Genomic DNA, 15000 nt, shown 5'->3' on the forward strand with positions numbered 1-15000 from the left:
ATAGGAGTAGGCCCTTCCATGGCATCTGGTAACCATACATGAAGAGGAAATTGCGCCGATTTAGCAATTGCGCCAGAAAATAATAGAAATGCACACAAAGTAACAAATAAAAAATTAACTTGATTATTATAAATCAAGTTATTGAAGATTTTGAACAAATCCCGAAATTCGAAACTGCCCGTTATCCAATAAAGACCTAAAATCCCTAATAATAAACCAAAATCCCCTACACGATTAGTTACAAACGCTTTTTGACAAGCATTCGATGCAATAGGTCGTGTGAACCAAAAACCTATTAATAGATAAGAACACACTCCAACCAATTCCCAAAAAATATAAATTTGTATCAAATTAGAACTAGTAACTAATCCCAACATTGAAGTAGTGAAAAAACTCATATAAGCAAAAAATCTCAAATAACCTTGATCATGAGACATATAATTGTCACTATAAAAAAGAACCAAAATACCAACTGTAGTAATTAATACTGACAAAATAGAAGTAAGTGGGTCAATCAAGTGTCCGAATTCTAAAGAAAAATCATTATTAATAGTCCACGACCATATATATTGATAAATAAAACTACTATTTATTTGCTGAATAGACAAATCGATTGAAAAAATCATGACTATACTTAACAAGAAAACGCTTGGAAAAGCCCACATACGACGCAGTTTTTTTGTTGCTGCCGGAAAAAGCAGGAGTCCCACTCCTATTAACATAGGGACTGGCAATGTAACGAAAGATATGATCCATGAATATTGATATATATGTTCCATAAAAAACTTTTTTAATTAATAAATAATTTTAATTAATAAATATAATTGTTTCTTGTTTCTGATTCATCGACTCTTATATCTTTTTAAATAAGTCAGTCAATAATAATAAAAAAAAAAAAAAAAAATAAAAAAAAAATTGGTAAAACTTAAATCGAATTTTATTTTCTTAATTTTTCGGAATTTTTCAAAAATCCTTCCCATTTTTAAATCAAAAAGTTAAAATGGGTCAAAAAAAAATCCTAGGGAAAAAAATCCTTTTTCTAAAAAAAAAAAATTTTTTTTTTTTTAAAATTAATTTTTTATTTTTAATTTTATAAATTCCAAATTACAAATTTGTATATACATAGAGAAAGAATAAAGAATTCTAAAAAAAGTAGTATTTTTATTTTGATAGGAATAATAAAAAAAAGATGGTTTTACCGAATCCTTTCTGTATCCAATTCCAATAAAATAAATAAATTTTTATTTTAGTTCCTTTATTCAGAATCATTAACTAGTGCATTTTGGAACGGATTTATTTCCTTTCATTATGTTTGTAGAAAACACTATTATATTTGACACCTTTCCTTTACATAAGATAAAAGGAAAGAATTACTAAAATTTTTTTACATAGGACTTTCTAAATTTTAACAAATTAATTAATAGTCTCGCTCGTAATTTGAAAATTTAATTTCAATTAGATATACTTTTTCATCGAGTTTGACCTAATTAAATTACTAGAAAAAAAAGTTTAAGTTTTTTATTAGGATAAATAAATTTTAGATTCTTAAACTTTATTAATGTATTTTATTGCATATATACATATAATATGACAAAAAAGNCAGTGAATATAAATAAAAAAATAAGCGGATAGACTTCTTTTATGATTTATGAAAAGAGTTTAATTTACAGACTAAATACATAGACAATGAATAGTTAGTAAAGAACGATTTTTTTTTAACAATAAATGTCTTTCACATCCAACTATAACAATAAATAACTCCTTTATTTTTGAATGGCAGTTCCAAAAAAGCGCACTTCTATATCAAAAAAGCTTATTCGAAAAAATATTTGGAAAAGAAAGGGATATTGGACAGTATTGAAAGCTTTTTCGTTAGCGAAATCTCTTTCTACAGGTAATTCAAAAAGTTTTTTTGTGCAACAAATAAAAGATTAAAGGTTGGAATAATCTGATTTGACTTGACATGAGAAAAGGTCTAATTTCGTTTATTATTTTCTATTTTCTATTTATATTAATAATATAAATAGAAAATTTAAAAAAATAAAGGATTTCCATTCTTTTTTAATGTTTTGAACTAATCAATATTAAAATTAAATCGAACTCCTTTCTTTTGCTTTTATCTTTTATCATATGTAGAATAAAGAATTCTTTTGCCTACTGAATTCTAAAAACAGTACTTTTTTTCTTTTTGTTTGCAAAAAAAGAAAAAGAGAAGACACAAAGTTTTATCTTTCTTTTTATTATTAGGATATTTTATCATTTTCAGGATAGGGATTATTATTTTCCCCATCGATCCATTTGTCACAATCACAATAATAAATATTCCTAAGTTTTGTCTTTTTTATATTTATACTATTTGAATATAAAAGAGCAAATCTTTGAATGATCTACTTTAATCATATGCTTGGGCTAGAAAATGGATCAAGGTATATATTAAATTAGACAAGATTTTTTTTTAAAGTACGGAGCAGAACTCGAAATTTTTTTGCTATATGATATGTCCAGATCAATGCCCAATTTGGTTACTAAATCCTAACACAAATTCTCTCCACAAAAAAACCCTAACCAATAAAATATTTCCATAAATCTCTTGAATGTAATATTCAAATTGTAATCCAACAAAAAAATTCGATTGTTTTTTCATTATTAAATGAATTTTTCTTCATTAATTTTAATGTTTCCTAAAAAATATTGCATTGAATTGATTCCTTTAAGCTCGACGATTAAATAATAATTTATTATTATGATTTCGAGCAAGCCGCTATGGTGAAATCGGTAGACACGCTGCTCTTAGGAAGCAGTGCTAGAGCATCTCGGTTCGAGTCCGAGTGGCGGCATAACATCCTGTATGTAATTTTCAAAAGGATACAATAAATCCTATAATGAATTCAATTCTTGATTTCAATTCCTCATAATTGAGCCCCCCCCTTTTTTTTATTTTTATGATATTCTCGACTTTAGAACATATATTAACGCATATATCTTTTTCAGTCGTGTCAATTGTAATTACAATTCATTTGATAACCTTATTAGTCGATGAATTCGTAGAACTATATGATTCGTCAGAAAAGGGCATGATAACTACTTTTTTCTGTATAACAGGATTATTAGTTATTCGTTGGATTTTTTTGGGACATTTACCATTAAGTGATTTATATGAATCATTAATCTTTCTTTCATGGGCTTTTTCCATTATTCATATGGTTCCGTATTTTAAAAAACATAAAAATTTTTTAAGCGCAATAACCGCGCCAAGTACTTTTTTTACCCAAGGGTTTGCTACTTCGGGTCTTTTAACTGACATGCATCAATCCGAAATCTTAGTGCCCGCTCTCCAATCTCAGTGGTTAATGATGCACGTAAGTATGATGATATTGGGCTATGCAGCTCTTTTGTGTGGATCATTATTTTCAGTAGCATTTCTAGTAATCACATTTCGAAAAATCATAAGAATTGTTGATAAAAGCAATAATTTATTAAACGATTCGTTTTTCTTTAGTGAGATACAATATATGGCGGAAAGAAAGAATGTTTTAAGAAATATTTCTTTTCTTTCTTCTAGGAATTATTACAGGTTTCAATTGATTCAACAATTAGATGACTGGGGTTGTCGTATTATAAGTATAGGGTTTATCTTTTTAACCATAGGTATTCTTTCGGGAGCAGTCTGGGCTAATGAAGCATGGGGATCATATTGGAATTGGGACCCAAAAGAAACTTGGGCATTTATTACGTGGACCATATTCGCGATTTTTTTTCATATTCGAACAAATAAAAAATTGGAGGGTTTCAATTCCGCAATTGTCGCTTCTATCGGTTTTCTTCTAATTTGGATATGCTATTTTGGAGTTAATTTATTAGGAATAGGACTACATAGTTATGGTTCATTTACATTAACAATTAGCATCTAATTGAATTGAAGAAAGGGTTTGACGAATGCAACTCTATAGGACAACAAAGCGTATATACAAAAAGCTTTAGGTAAGCCGTTGAGAACTTTTTGAATCACTATATTACTTGATTCAAAAAGTTCTTACAAATGCCAATTTGGTTACAATTCATTTTTTTTTTAACTTAAATTTAAGAGACGAAAAAAGAAGTTTTTTTCATTGTATAACATAACAATTTTTAATTTTTAAAAATCATAGGATTTCTTTTTTTTTGTTTTATTTAGAAAAACTATCTAACTATCTATAAAAATAATTAGATAGAATAGCTTCAACCCTGTCAACTGATAATGAGAAAACGAAATCCGGATAAATACCAATACCTATTACAGGCAGAAGGATAGAGATCGAAACAAATAACTCCCGCGGTCCAGAATCAAAAAAAGAAGAGTTTGGGGCATTAAACAGCTTATATCCATAGAACATCTGGCGTAACATAGATAATAAATAAATAGGAGTTAATATCATTCCAACTGCCATTACAAAAGTAATTAATATTTTTGACATTAAAAGATATTTTTGGCCGGTAATTATTCCAAAAAATACTATCAATTCCGCAAAAAAACCGCTCATGCCTGGTAATGCAAGGGAAGCTAGTGATAAGATACTGAATGTCGTGAATATTTTTGGCATTGAGGTAGCCATTCCACCCATTTCATCAAGATAAACACGACGTATTCTATCATAACCCGTTCCTGCCAAGAAAAAAAGTGCGGCACCAATAAATCCATGCGATATTATTTGTAAAATGGCTCCATTGAGTCCCATATCACTTATAGAGCAAATTCCTATAATTATGAAACCCATATGAGATACAGAAGAATAGGCTATTCTTTTTTTTAAATTTCGTTGACCAGGAGATGTTGAAGCTGCATAGATTATTTGCATTACGCCTACTATTATCAACCAGGGAGAAAAAATAGAATGAGCGTGAGATAATAATTCCATATTGATTCGAACCAATCCATATGCCCCCATTTTTAATAAGATTCCGGCTAGAAGCATACAAGTACTATAATGTGCTTCCCCATGGGTGTCTGGTAACCATGTATGTAAGGGTATAATCGGTGATTTGACAGCAAAAGCAATAAGAAATCCAATATAGAAAAATATTTCTAGCGCCACAGGATATGATTGATTAGCTGATGTTTCAAAATGGAATCTCGGTTCATTAGAACCATATAAAGCGATACCCAAAGCTCCCATTAATAAAAAAACGGAACCTCCCGCAGTATACAAAATAAACTTTGTAGCTGAATACAGACGTTTCTTTCCCCCCCACATGGATAGAAGTAGATAAACGGGAATTAATTCTAACTCCCACATGATAAAAAAAAGTAAAAGATCTTGAGAAGAAAATAATCCTATTTGACCACTATACATTGCTAACATCAGAAAATGGAATAATCGAGAATCCCGAGTAATTGGCCGAGCCGCTAAAGTAGCTAAAGTAGTGATAAATCCTGTCAGTAAAATAGGTCCTAAAGAAAATCCATCGATTCCCAATCTCCAGTAAAAATCAAAAAATTGGATCCATTTATAATCTTCTGTTAATTGGATTAATGGATCGTCCAATTGGAAATAATAAGAGAACACATAATTCATTAAAAGGAGTTCAAAGGCACATATAAATATAGTATACCACTTAATTACTTTATTTCCTCTATGAGGGAAAAGGAAAATTAAGGAACCCGCGGATATCGGTAAAACTACAAATATTGTTAACCAAGGAAAAGAATTCATGGTAAAGACAAGATACACTTGGACTAGAAAAACCCGTGCTCGAAAACATAATATTTTTTTTTTTTTATTTTTTTTTTCGAGTACGGGTTTGTGTCGGTAAATAAAAAATCAAATGTATTCAAGTGGGGTTTTCTAGAAAGTATCAATAAGCTAGACCCATGCTTCGAGTTGTTTCATGCCATAAATAAACTCGAACACTCAAGAAATCCGTTGGACAGGCGGATTCACATCTCTTACAACCGACACAGTCCTCTGTTCTTGGAGCAGAAGCAATTTGCTTGGATTTACATCCATCCCAAGGTATCATTTCTAATACATCTGTGGGGCAGGCTCGGACACATTGAGTACACCCTATACATGTATCATAAATCTTTACTGAATGTGACATTAGATTTCTAATTTTTTAACGTCATAAAGTTTCAATCTAGTAAATTTCTAAATGAATCATCATATATTTAGACACCAGACGAATCAATGATTTACCAGAAATTTTCTATTCAATTCTGGATCGACTCATGAGAAAAACCAAGATACTTTAATTTTTACGTTTTCGCAAACATGATCAGATAAGTTACGTATCTTATATGCCAACTTGAATTAATGAACATGAAAATTATATTCTATATGATTAATACTACTTATTCAACAAATTCGATTGATTGATACGGGTTGATTTTCTATTACGATAAATTGATGAAACAATAGCTGGTCCAATAGCTGCTTCAGCGGCTGCGATAGCTATAACAAAATGGAAAAAAATATTTCCTTTTAATTGGCGGCTATCAAAAAAATCAGAAAATGTTACGAAATTTAGATTAACTGCATTCAGTATAAGTTCAAGGCACATAAGGGCTCTAACCATATTTCGACTCGTGATCAATCCATAGATACCAATAGAAAATAAATAGGCACTCAAAACAAGTACATGTTCGAGCATCATTGACCAACTCCTTATCAATTTCGATTTATTTCAATATAAACAACAATTCAACATCAACAGATTGGATTGGCTAAAATAAGAATATCCCAAATACAAATCAAAGAAATATTTGGATAATAGATCAAATAAAAGAATTTATACATAAAAAATCTTTAAATAGAATTGAAGGAAAATAGATGTGATAACATAGACCAAAGTTTAATTTGGATTGCGATTACTAATTCTAAAGATTTTTTACTGACGAGCCACAGCAATCGCACCTATCAAAGCAACTAAAAGAATTATTGAAATGAATTCAAATGGAAGAAAAAAATCTGTTGATAAATGAATTCCAATTTGTTGACCATTACTTATCAAATCTTGTTCTATAATCTGATTTGTTCTTGTAGTCCAAATAATTCCATACCATGACGTATCTGGAAGAATAGTAATTAGTGAAACAAAAATACTTGTACAAACTAAAGAAGTAACCCCGCTTCCAACAGTCCAAAGATTAAAATCTTTGTAATATTCTGAACCATTCATGAACATCACGGCAAATATAATTAAAACATTTATAGCTCCCACATAAATAAGGAGCTGTGCGGCAGCTACAAAATGAGAGTTTGATAAAATATAGAATAAAGATATACAAACAAGAACCAATCCCAACGAAAAGGCAGAATAAATTGGGTTGGTAAGTAATACCACTCCTAGACCTCCTAATATAAGACCTAATCCTAGAAAGACTAAAAGAAAATCATGAATTAGTCCAGGCAAATCCATTGCACGTAAAATAAGAAATAAAAAAAAATTGAATTGTTTTTCATGACCTTATTGACCCGACCAGGAAAACTTTTTTATAATAAGTTCTTAATTGAATTAAACCCTAAGGAGTGTAAATTAATTACTATATGTACAGCTATTCTACTAATCTCATCCTTTCTCAAAAAGGCATTCTAAATTTTTTTTTTCGAAATAATTATGGATAGAATTAAAGATATATTAATAGATTTTCAATCCAAATTAAGTCGCGACGCAATTATCATCAATCAATCAAATCAATAGTTGGAATTTGTAATTTTTGTAGTTATTGACCAAGAAAATAAAAGAAAACCCATTTCATCCTTTCATCCTTTTAGATCAAAACAGAATTTGAGTTTAATAATTGTACTTTTTAATCAATCAAAGTGGTTTACCTATTTTTTTTGAGTTGAATTCAAAATTGTTCGAATTGTATAATCGTCAACTACTGACATTGGTAAACGACCTAAAGCAATTTGATTATAATTCAATTCGTGACGATCATAAGTAGAAAGCTCATATTCTTCAGTCATCGATAAACAATTTGTCGGACAATACTCAACACAGTTGCCACAAAATATACAGATTCCGAAATCAATACTGTAATTAAGCAACCGTTTCTTTCGAATGTCAGTTTCCAATTTCCAATCAACAACAGGTAGATCTATAGGACATACACGAACACATACTTCACAAGCAATGCATTTATCAAATTCAAAATGAATTCGACCGCGGAAACGCTCCGATGTGATTAATTTTTCATAAGGATATTGAATAGTTACAGGTAAACGATTTGCATGAGATAAGGTAATCATAAAACCTTGACCAATGTACCTTGCAGCTCGTATGGTTTGTTGCCCATAATTCATGAACCCAGTTACCATGGGAAACATATCGTAAATATTTATGAATAATTTTATGTTTGTTTTTTTCTCTTGTTTGAAGACAAGTTAGGAATATAGAAAAATATTCTTTTATAGTGAAAGAAGTTGGAAAGAGGTTGTTAATAATAGATTACCGAGAGAAATAGGTAAAAGAAATTTCCATCCAAGATTTAAAAGTTGGTCCATTCTTAGTCTAGGTAAAGTCCATCTTGTTGTGATAGGAATGAACAAGAACAAATAAGTTTTAACCAATGTAATAAAGATACCAATTGTTGTTCCAAAGACTCCGCCTATTTTTTTTATTTCAAAAAGCTCAGGAACGAATATATACGGAATAGAGATATTCCAACCGCCCAAGTAAAGAACTGTTACAAATAATGAAGAAACTAATAAGTTTAGATAGGAAGCAATATAAAATAAACCAAATTTGATGCCCGAATATTCGGTTTGATAACCTGCTACTAATTCTTCTTCTGCTTCTGGTAAATCAAAAGGCAATCTCTCACATTCTGCTAGAGAAGAAATAAAAAAAATGATAAATCCTATAGGTTGACGCCACAAATTCCACCCCCAAAAACCAGATTTTGATTGTGCCTCAACTATATCAACTGTACTTGAACTATTAGATAATCATAGTCGGTGATAACATCACTGTTCCCATCGCTATTACAGAACCGTACATGAAATTCTCACCTCATACGGCTCCTCGAAGGCCATAAATAAATTTAAGGATCAGATCAGATTATTTATTTTGATATATTTGTAGAATAGATAGGATCAAAATAAAATCTATCGACGTTCCAAAATTCGAGCAATGAAATTCTATCTGTTATAATACTAAAAAAATACTTCTGAATTGATCTCATCCTTTAATAATTTAAATTTTTCTTTCTTGAGTAATAACTTAAATCCTTCAATAAAATACTCTTTGTAAAAAGTAAAATATTCTTTGTAAAAATACCAATAGATATTTTCTATCGTTTTCGATTACGAAAAAGTTAGATATTCCGAATTATGACACGAATTCCATCTCTATGAATATCGATAAAAAAAGAACAAAAAGGATTGATTTTTTTTTCTATTGTAATTAGATTCTTTTTTTTTTTTCGTTCCTATTCTTCTTTCTGAAAAAAAAAAAAGAAGAAAAGGGGATTAAAAAAAGGAAAGGATTATTTCGTTCCTGATAGTTATTTCTTTAATCGGTGGGTAGGAGCATACTCTGGATCGGAATCATGGGGAGTACTGCCTAATCATTTCTACCAAGTTAAAGCCCCAATTAATATACTTTTTTATATTATACCGAAATATCTTTTTAGATAATTTTTTTAATCTCTCTTACTAATCCTTTGTGTATCTTGGTGTTCCTAACCATCCACTCATTTTTGCTTAATCACCTGTTAGCATTATGGTAATACATATAAATGATAGTGAAAACTCAATAAGGTTGATATTTTGGGCCCGCTTCAAGCCAGGATGACTAATCAACCAATCTTGGGGCAAACATTCTTCTTTTCTTATGTTTATTTCTGTTTTACTCTTGTACATAGGAAATGAGTCTCAATTTTTTTACTGCAAATGTAGAAGTTGTTTTCTTTCACTCATATAACTATCCAATTTAGTTCATCAACCCAAACGATGAATAAAAAATGAAGATATCTATTCAATTAATTTCGCCTTCTTCCTAAAAAGATAAAAAGAAAGGAATAGGGAAAAGTTTATATTTCAACAAATCACACGTAGAGATATGGATAACACACAAAGAGTTAATGGTATTTCATAACTAATCGATTGAGCAGCAGCTCGTAAACCACCCAAAAAGGAATATTTATTATTTGATCCATATCCTGACATAAGAAGTCCGATGGGAGCAATACTTGAAATGGCAATCCATAAAAAAACACCAATATTTAGATCAGTTAAAACAAGGTGATAGCCAAAAGGAATTACCGAATAGCTTAATAGAGTTGATATGACTGCTATGGATGGTCCGATACTGAATAAACGAATATCCCCCCTAGATGGAAAAAGATTCTCTTTGAAAAGTAGTTTTGTCCCATCCGCTAGAGCTTGAAGAACTCCTAAAGGACCGGCATATTCAGGTCCAATACGTTGTTGTATCCCTGCAGATATTTCTCTTTCTAACCATACAATTACTAGTATGCCTATCGTGATTCCCAATACAAGAATAAAAATCGGGACAAACACCCATATAATTCCATAGACCTCGTTTAAGGATTCTAATCTAGAAAAAGAATTGATAGCTTGTATTTCTGTTGTATCAATTATCATTTCAACGATCAACTTCTCCCATAATGATATCTATACTACCTAGTATTGTCATAATATCGGCCAATTTCATTCTTTTAACTAATTCAGGAAGAATTTGCAAATTGATAAAACCCGGCGGACGAATTTTCCATCTCCAAGGAAAACCGCTCTGATCTCCTATCAGAAAAATTCCCAATTCTCCTTTTGGGGCTTCGACTCTCACATAAAGTTCTTGTTTCGGTAATTCAAAAGTAGGAGAAGTTTTTTTACTAATGAATCGATATTCGAAATCGTTCCATTCCGAATCCCTTTCTCTATCAAAACGTCGGATTTCTAAATTCTCATAGGGCCCCCCCGGAATTCCTTCCAGAGCCTGTTGAATAATTTTTATAGATTCCATCATTTCACCAATTCGGACTAAATAACGAGCTAAGGAATCTCCTTCTTTTTGCCACTGGATTTCCCAATCAAATTCGTCGTAACACTCATAATGATCAACTTTACGAAGATCCCATTGTACTCCGGAAGCTCGTAGCATTGGTCCCGATAAACCCCAATTTTTTGCTTCCTCTGTACCAACAATACCTACTCCCTCAACTCGTTCTAAAAAAATAGGATTTCGCGTAATAAGTTTTTGATATTCAGTAACTCCTGTTAAAAAATAATCGCAAAAATCCAAACATTTATCTATCCAACCATGAGGTAGATCAGACGCTACTCCCCCGATACGAAAAAAATTATGCATCATTCTCATACCAGTGGCAGCTTCGAATAAATCATATACTAACTCTCTTTCTCTAAAAATATAGAAGAAAGGAGTCTGTGCACCAATATCTGCCATAAAGGGACCAAGCCATAACAAATGAGAAGCTATACGACTCAATTCCAACATAATTATTCTGATATAGCCAGCTCTTTTAGGCACTTGAATATTTCCTAACAGTTCTGGACCATTTACTGTTATTGCTTCTGTGAACATAGTAGCCAAATAATCCCAACGTGTTACATAGGGCAAATATTGTATAATTGTTCGATTTTCCGCAATTTTTTCCATTCCTCTGTGTAAATAACCTAATATTGGTTCACAGTCAATAACATCTTCCCCGTCTAGAGTAACGATGAGGCGAAGAACACCATGCATTGATGGGTGGTGGGGGCCCATATTAACTATCATAAGGTCTTTTCGTGTAGCTGGTACATTCATAGGGTTTCCTTGATCCATTCGTCCATGAATTACTGAAAACAAAAAGAAGTTCATCTCAAGATCTAATAAATCAAATAATTCAAAAAAACTCTTAAAATTAACGAGTTTTTGATTCCCGAATATCCAACAGGATAATTAATTCTTTATAACGTACTCTATTTTTCTTTGCTAAATAAGACAGGAGTCGTTGTCGTTTTCCTAGAATTTTTCGCAAACCTCTCTGAGATAAATAGTCTTTTCTATGCAATTCCAAATGTGAAGTAAGTCTTCGTATCTTATTAGTGAAACTTACTATTTGAAATTCAACAGATCCCTTGTTTTCGTCTTTTTCTTCTTGTGAAATAACTGAAATGAATGAATTTTTTACCATAAAACAAGCACTTCCCTTTTTAATTATTAATTATTAATTAAGTTTAAAATATTTTTTTATTGATCAGTAATAATAAAAAATTTATTAAATAAAATAATGTCAGTTCATTTTAATTTGGTATAAACAAAAATCTTTACTTTGTTAGTAATTCAAAATTTTGTTAAATACAATTTATCATTAATCAATCCAATTTTTTTTTTATTCGGTTATAGATACAAAAGGATGGTATATTTCTTCGCTTACAAAAGAGAAAAAAATTCTACTTAATATGAAAAGAAAAAAATTCCATTGATTCGTTTCTAGATCTAATTGATACATAATTGAATTCCATGTATCAGAATGGAATATGGAGTGGAAAAGAAAAAGAATGACGTACCCATCTCCTTGTTTTCATATACTAAATCAGATATGCTATGGGATATATGAAAAATGCACCCTTATCAAAATTTCAACCGCGGATATATATATATTCTTACCATACTGAACCGACTAGCATTATTAGTATCGAACCAATAACGATTCATACAAGCTAAATCTTCTAATCGAAAATTGGGCCAAAGAAAAAATTGTAATTTAATTAGTTTCTTTTTATCTCTATCAAAATGTTTGCTTTTATCTAAAATGGGACTACAATTTTTTATGTTATTACCATTGAAAATTTCTGTATTTATATGAATATCATTTTGATTTTTTAAATTGAAAAGAATTCTTAATTCTCTACGACGTTTAGGGGATAAAATATTTTCAGGAACAAGTAAATCATAATCATTTTTGTTTCTATTTCCAATTATACTTTGATGTCTTTCAATAGATTCGGTAAAATTCTTTTTATCAACATAAAAATTTTCTCTGTATTTTTGATTAATTTGTTGTTTGTTCTTATGAACTAATAGGATACCTACCATTTGATACAAAATAAATTGTCCATCATTTTTTACCGACAGACGAACAGGTTCGATAATCAATATTCCCTTTTTCATTAATTCCGTAAGAGTTAAATCCTTCTGAACCATCAGAATATTCAAACTTATTTCTTGCCTTTGAATAGAAGATATAATAATTTCTCGTGGATTTGTCAGTCTAAGCAGGAGACAATATACTTTGATATTATTGATTATTTTGTGATTTAAAGAACCATTCCATCTTAATTGAAAACATAAATACCGTTTTAGGAAGAAATCAAGTTCTACTTCCATATGACTTTTGTTTTGCTTTTTATTTCTATGTTTTTTCATATCTAATTCTATATAATCTTCTTCAATATCTTTTTCTTGATTTGCGAAAACTGACCCAAAGTCCCCTTGGTCTTCGGATTCTTTTTCTTCGTGATTTTGATTCTCTAATTCAATAATTTTTTTTTCATTCGATGATATAGATATAAAAAGATCGCTATTTTTCTTCCGGTTAATTTTATTATTTTTACTAACATTTTCATTTCTATGAAAATTGAAAAGAAGAAATTGGATGGGTATCGCCCATGGTTTTATCTTATATGTGTTGTAAAGTATCACAAATTTTCGAAAGAACCAAAGTTCAAAATTGGATATAAGACAATTTTTTATTTCTTCATTCATTCCCATCCAATCAAAAAAAAAACCTTTTTGATTGGATGAATTAACTTCTTGATCTTGGTGAATTGTAAGAAAAAAAAGATTTTTCTTATCAATTTTATCAATTATTTGATACTTATTAGTCCTAGTCTTAGTATTTTTTTTATCTTTGCTTCCGGTATCGATCCAGGACTCAATATCAACCTTCTTTCTAAGACAAAAATTGAGAATTCTCCAATCAAAATATTTTCTATCCGCGCTTTTCTCCATATCAATAATATCATCTTCCGCTAGATAATTATTGATAGAAATATCTTCCAACATGTCAAATAATTTGCTTTTTTTTGTGTTGTAATTATAAGAAATCTCTTGTTTATTATTTACTTGTAATGGTGATCCATAAATATATGAGTCCTTCTTATTTTCATAATTAATAGATTTATATGATAAAAGATTATATTTATAGTGTTTTTTAAAATTATCTTTTTGATTTGGTAATGAATCTGTCTCAAAATCATTTTTTTTTTTGTAATGAATTAATCGGTCTTTTTCATATAAATTCCATTTGTTTAATTTTTTATTTTGAACCATATGGTGTTGATGTTGATTGATTATATTTCGCCATTTTTGTGGTGTTAATCTAGACCATCTAATCTGAGATAGATCGTATTTATATTGATAATGACTCCTTAACCAATTTTTCCATTGATTCATTACAGAATTTCTAAAATTTTTATTTTTTAATTCGGAATTAAATAGCCCTTGGGCTATAAAAAAATCCTTTATTTCATTCTTCAGAAAAAGGCTATGATATTCAAAGATAGATTTTAACTTATATAAGTTAATAATTTTGATTTGTGATAATTTGTAAAATACATAAGCTTGTGACAAGGAGGATATGTCACAAAAAATCTTTGAATTTTTATTAATAACAACAACATTACTATTATTACTATTACGTGACTTTTTTATAATCGAAATAAAGTGAATTGTATTTTGATTTGTTTTATCAATTTTTTTCTGATTTTCTTCATTATTGTAAATGTATTTAGTAATAATTTTTTTTGTTGATTTAAGAAAAAGCTGTGCATTGATCCTTGGAATATTAATGATACCTAAAAAGATATCTATGTATATCTTTTCAATCAAAATTTTTATAAAAAAATGGAATTTACGCGCTAATCGAACATTTCTTCTTTTTACTATCTGCGAAATATTTTTTGATGATTTTAATTTTTTAGCATTATAACTTATTTTGTTTTTGTTAGGACTAATATTTATTTCCGGGGTTCTCATTTTTTTTTCCTTTTC

At 29.6% G+C, this 15000-nt stretch overlaps 12 protein-coding genes and 1 non-coding gene across 13 annotated transcripts in view; 3 read left to right on the forward strand and 10 right to left on the reverse strand. All coding sequences in view use genetic code 11, as the record gives it.

The window, feature by feature from the left end:
• The window catches only part of ndhF (NADH dehydrogenase subunit 5), a 2232-nt gene extending 1453 nt beyond the window's left edge, over positions 1 to 779 (reverse strand). Inside the window, exon 1 of the mRNA in view lies at positions 1 to 779. This exon is cut by the window's left edge and continues 1453 nt beyond it. Within this exon, the coding sequence (YP_004327708.1) occupies positions 1 to 779 (779 nt within the window).
• Positions 780 to 1773: 994 nt separating this feature from the next.
• rpl32 (ribosomal protein L32) lies at positions 1774 to 1935 on the forward strand. The gene has a single exon. The coding sequence runs from the start codon at positions 1774 to 1776 to the stop codon at positions 1933 to 1935; it is 162 nt and encodes a 53-aa protein (YP_004327709.1).
• An 822-nt stretch (positions 1936 to 2757) lies between these two features.
• trnL-UAG lies at positions 2758 to 2837 on the forward strand. Its single transcript has one exon. It is a non-coding gene; the product is annotated as a tRNA-Leu (tRNA).
• Positions 2838 to 2942: 105 nt separating this feature from the next.
• Positions 2943 to 3911, forward strand: ccsA (cytochrome c biogenesis protein). Its single transcript has one exon. The coding sequence runs from the start codon at positions 2943 to 2945 to the stop codon at positions 3909 to 3911; it is 969 nt and encodes a 322-aa protein (YP_004327710.1).
• Positions 3912 to 4187: 276 nt separating this feature from the next.
• Positions 4188 to 5690, reverse strand: ndhD (NADH dehydrogenase subunit 4). Its single transcript has one exon. The coding sequence runs from the start codon at positions 5688 to 5690 to the stop codon at positions 4188 to 4190; it is 1503 nt and encodes a 500-aa protein (YP_004327711.1).
• A 142-nt stretch (positions 5691 to 5832) lies between these two features.
• On the reverse strand, positions 5833 to 6078 carry psaC (photosystem I subunit VII). Its single transcript has one exon. It carries the CDS (start codon positions 6076 to 6078, stop codon positions 5833 to 5835), a length of 246 nt encoding a protein of 81 aa, YP_004327712.1.
• Positions 6079 to 6324: 246 nt separating this feature from the next.
• Positions 6325 to 6630, reverse strand: ndhE (NADH dehydrogenase subunit 4L). The gene has a single exon. It carries the CDS (start codon positions 6628 to 6630, stop codon positions 6325 to 6327), a length of 306 nt encoding a protein of 101 aa, YP_004327713.1.
• A 234-nt stretch (positions 6631 to 6864) lies between these two features.
• Positions 6865 to 7395, reverse strand: ndhG (NADH dehydrogenase subunit 6). The gene has a single exon. It carries the CDS (start codon positions 7393 to 7395, stop codon positions 6865 to 6867), a length of 531 nt encoding a protein of 176 aa, YP_004327714.1.
• A 413-nt stretch (positions 7396 to 7808) lies between these two features.
• On the reverse strand, positions 7809 to 8306 carry ndhI (NADH dehydrogenase subunit I). Its single transcript has one exon. It carries the CDS (start codon positions 8304 to 8306, stop codon positions 7809 to 7811), a length of 498 nt encoding a protein of 165 aa, YP_004327715.1.
• An 81-nt stretch (positions 8307 to 8387) lies between these two features.
• ndhA (NADH dehydrogenase subunit 1) lies at positions 8388 to 10586 on the reverse strand. Its single transcript has 2 exons — positions 10035 to 10586; positions 8388 to 8927 (listed from the first exon to the last, which is right to left on the reverse strand). Exons 1-2 carry the CDS (start codon positions 10584 to 10586, stop codon positions 8388 to 8390), a joined length of 1092 nt encoding a protein of 363 aa, YP_004327716.1.
• A 1-nt stretch (position 10587) lies between these two features.
• ndhH (NADH dehydrogenase subunit 7) lies at positions 10588 to 11769 on the reverse strand. The gene has a single exon. The coding sequence runs from the start codon at positions 11767 to 11769 to the stop codon at positions 10588 to 10590; it is 1182 nt and encodes a 393-aa protein (YP_004327717.1).
• Positions 11770 to 11866: 97 nt separating this feature from the next.
• On the reverse strand, positions 11867 to 12139 carry rps15 (ribosomal protein S15). The gene has a single exon. It carries the CDS (start codon positions 12137 to 12139, stop codon positions 11867 to 11869), a length of 273 nt encoding a protein of 90 aa, YP_004327718.1.
• Positions 12140 to 12579: 440 nt separating this feature from the next.
• ycf1 (hypothetical chloroplast RF1) overlaps positions 12580 to 15000 on the reverse strand; it is a 5700-nt gene continuing 3279 nt past the window's right edge. Inside the window, exon 1 of the mRNA in view lies at positions 12580 to 15000. This exon is cut by the window's right edge and continues 3279 nt beyond it. Coding sequence (YP_004327719.1) covers positions 12580 to 15000 — 2421 coding nt within the window.

The sequence above is a fragment of the chloroplast genome of Hevea brasiliensis, assembly GCF_030052815.1.
Source record: "Hevea brasiliensis chloroplast, complete genome".
In the NCBI taxonomy this organism is placed as follows: Eukaryota; Viridiplantae; Streptophyta; class Magnoliopsida; order Malpighiales; family Euphorbiaceae; genus Hevea; species Hevea brasiliensis.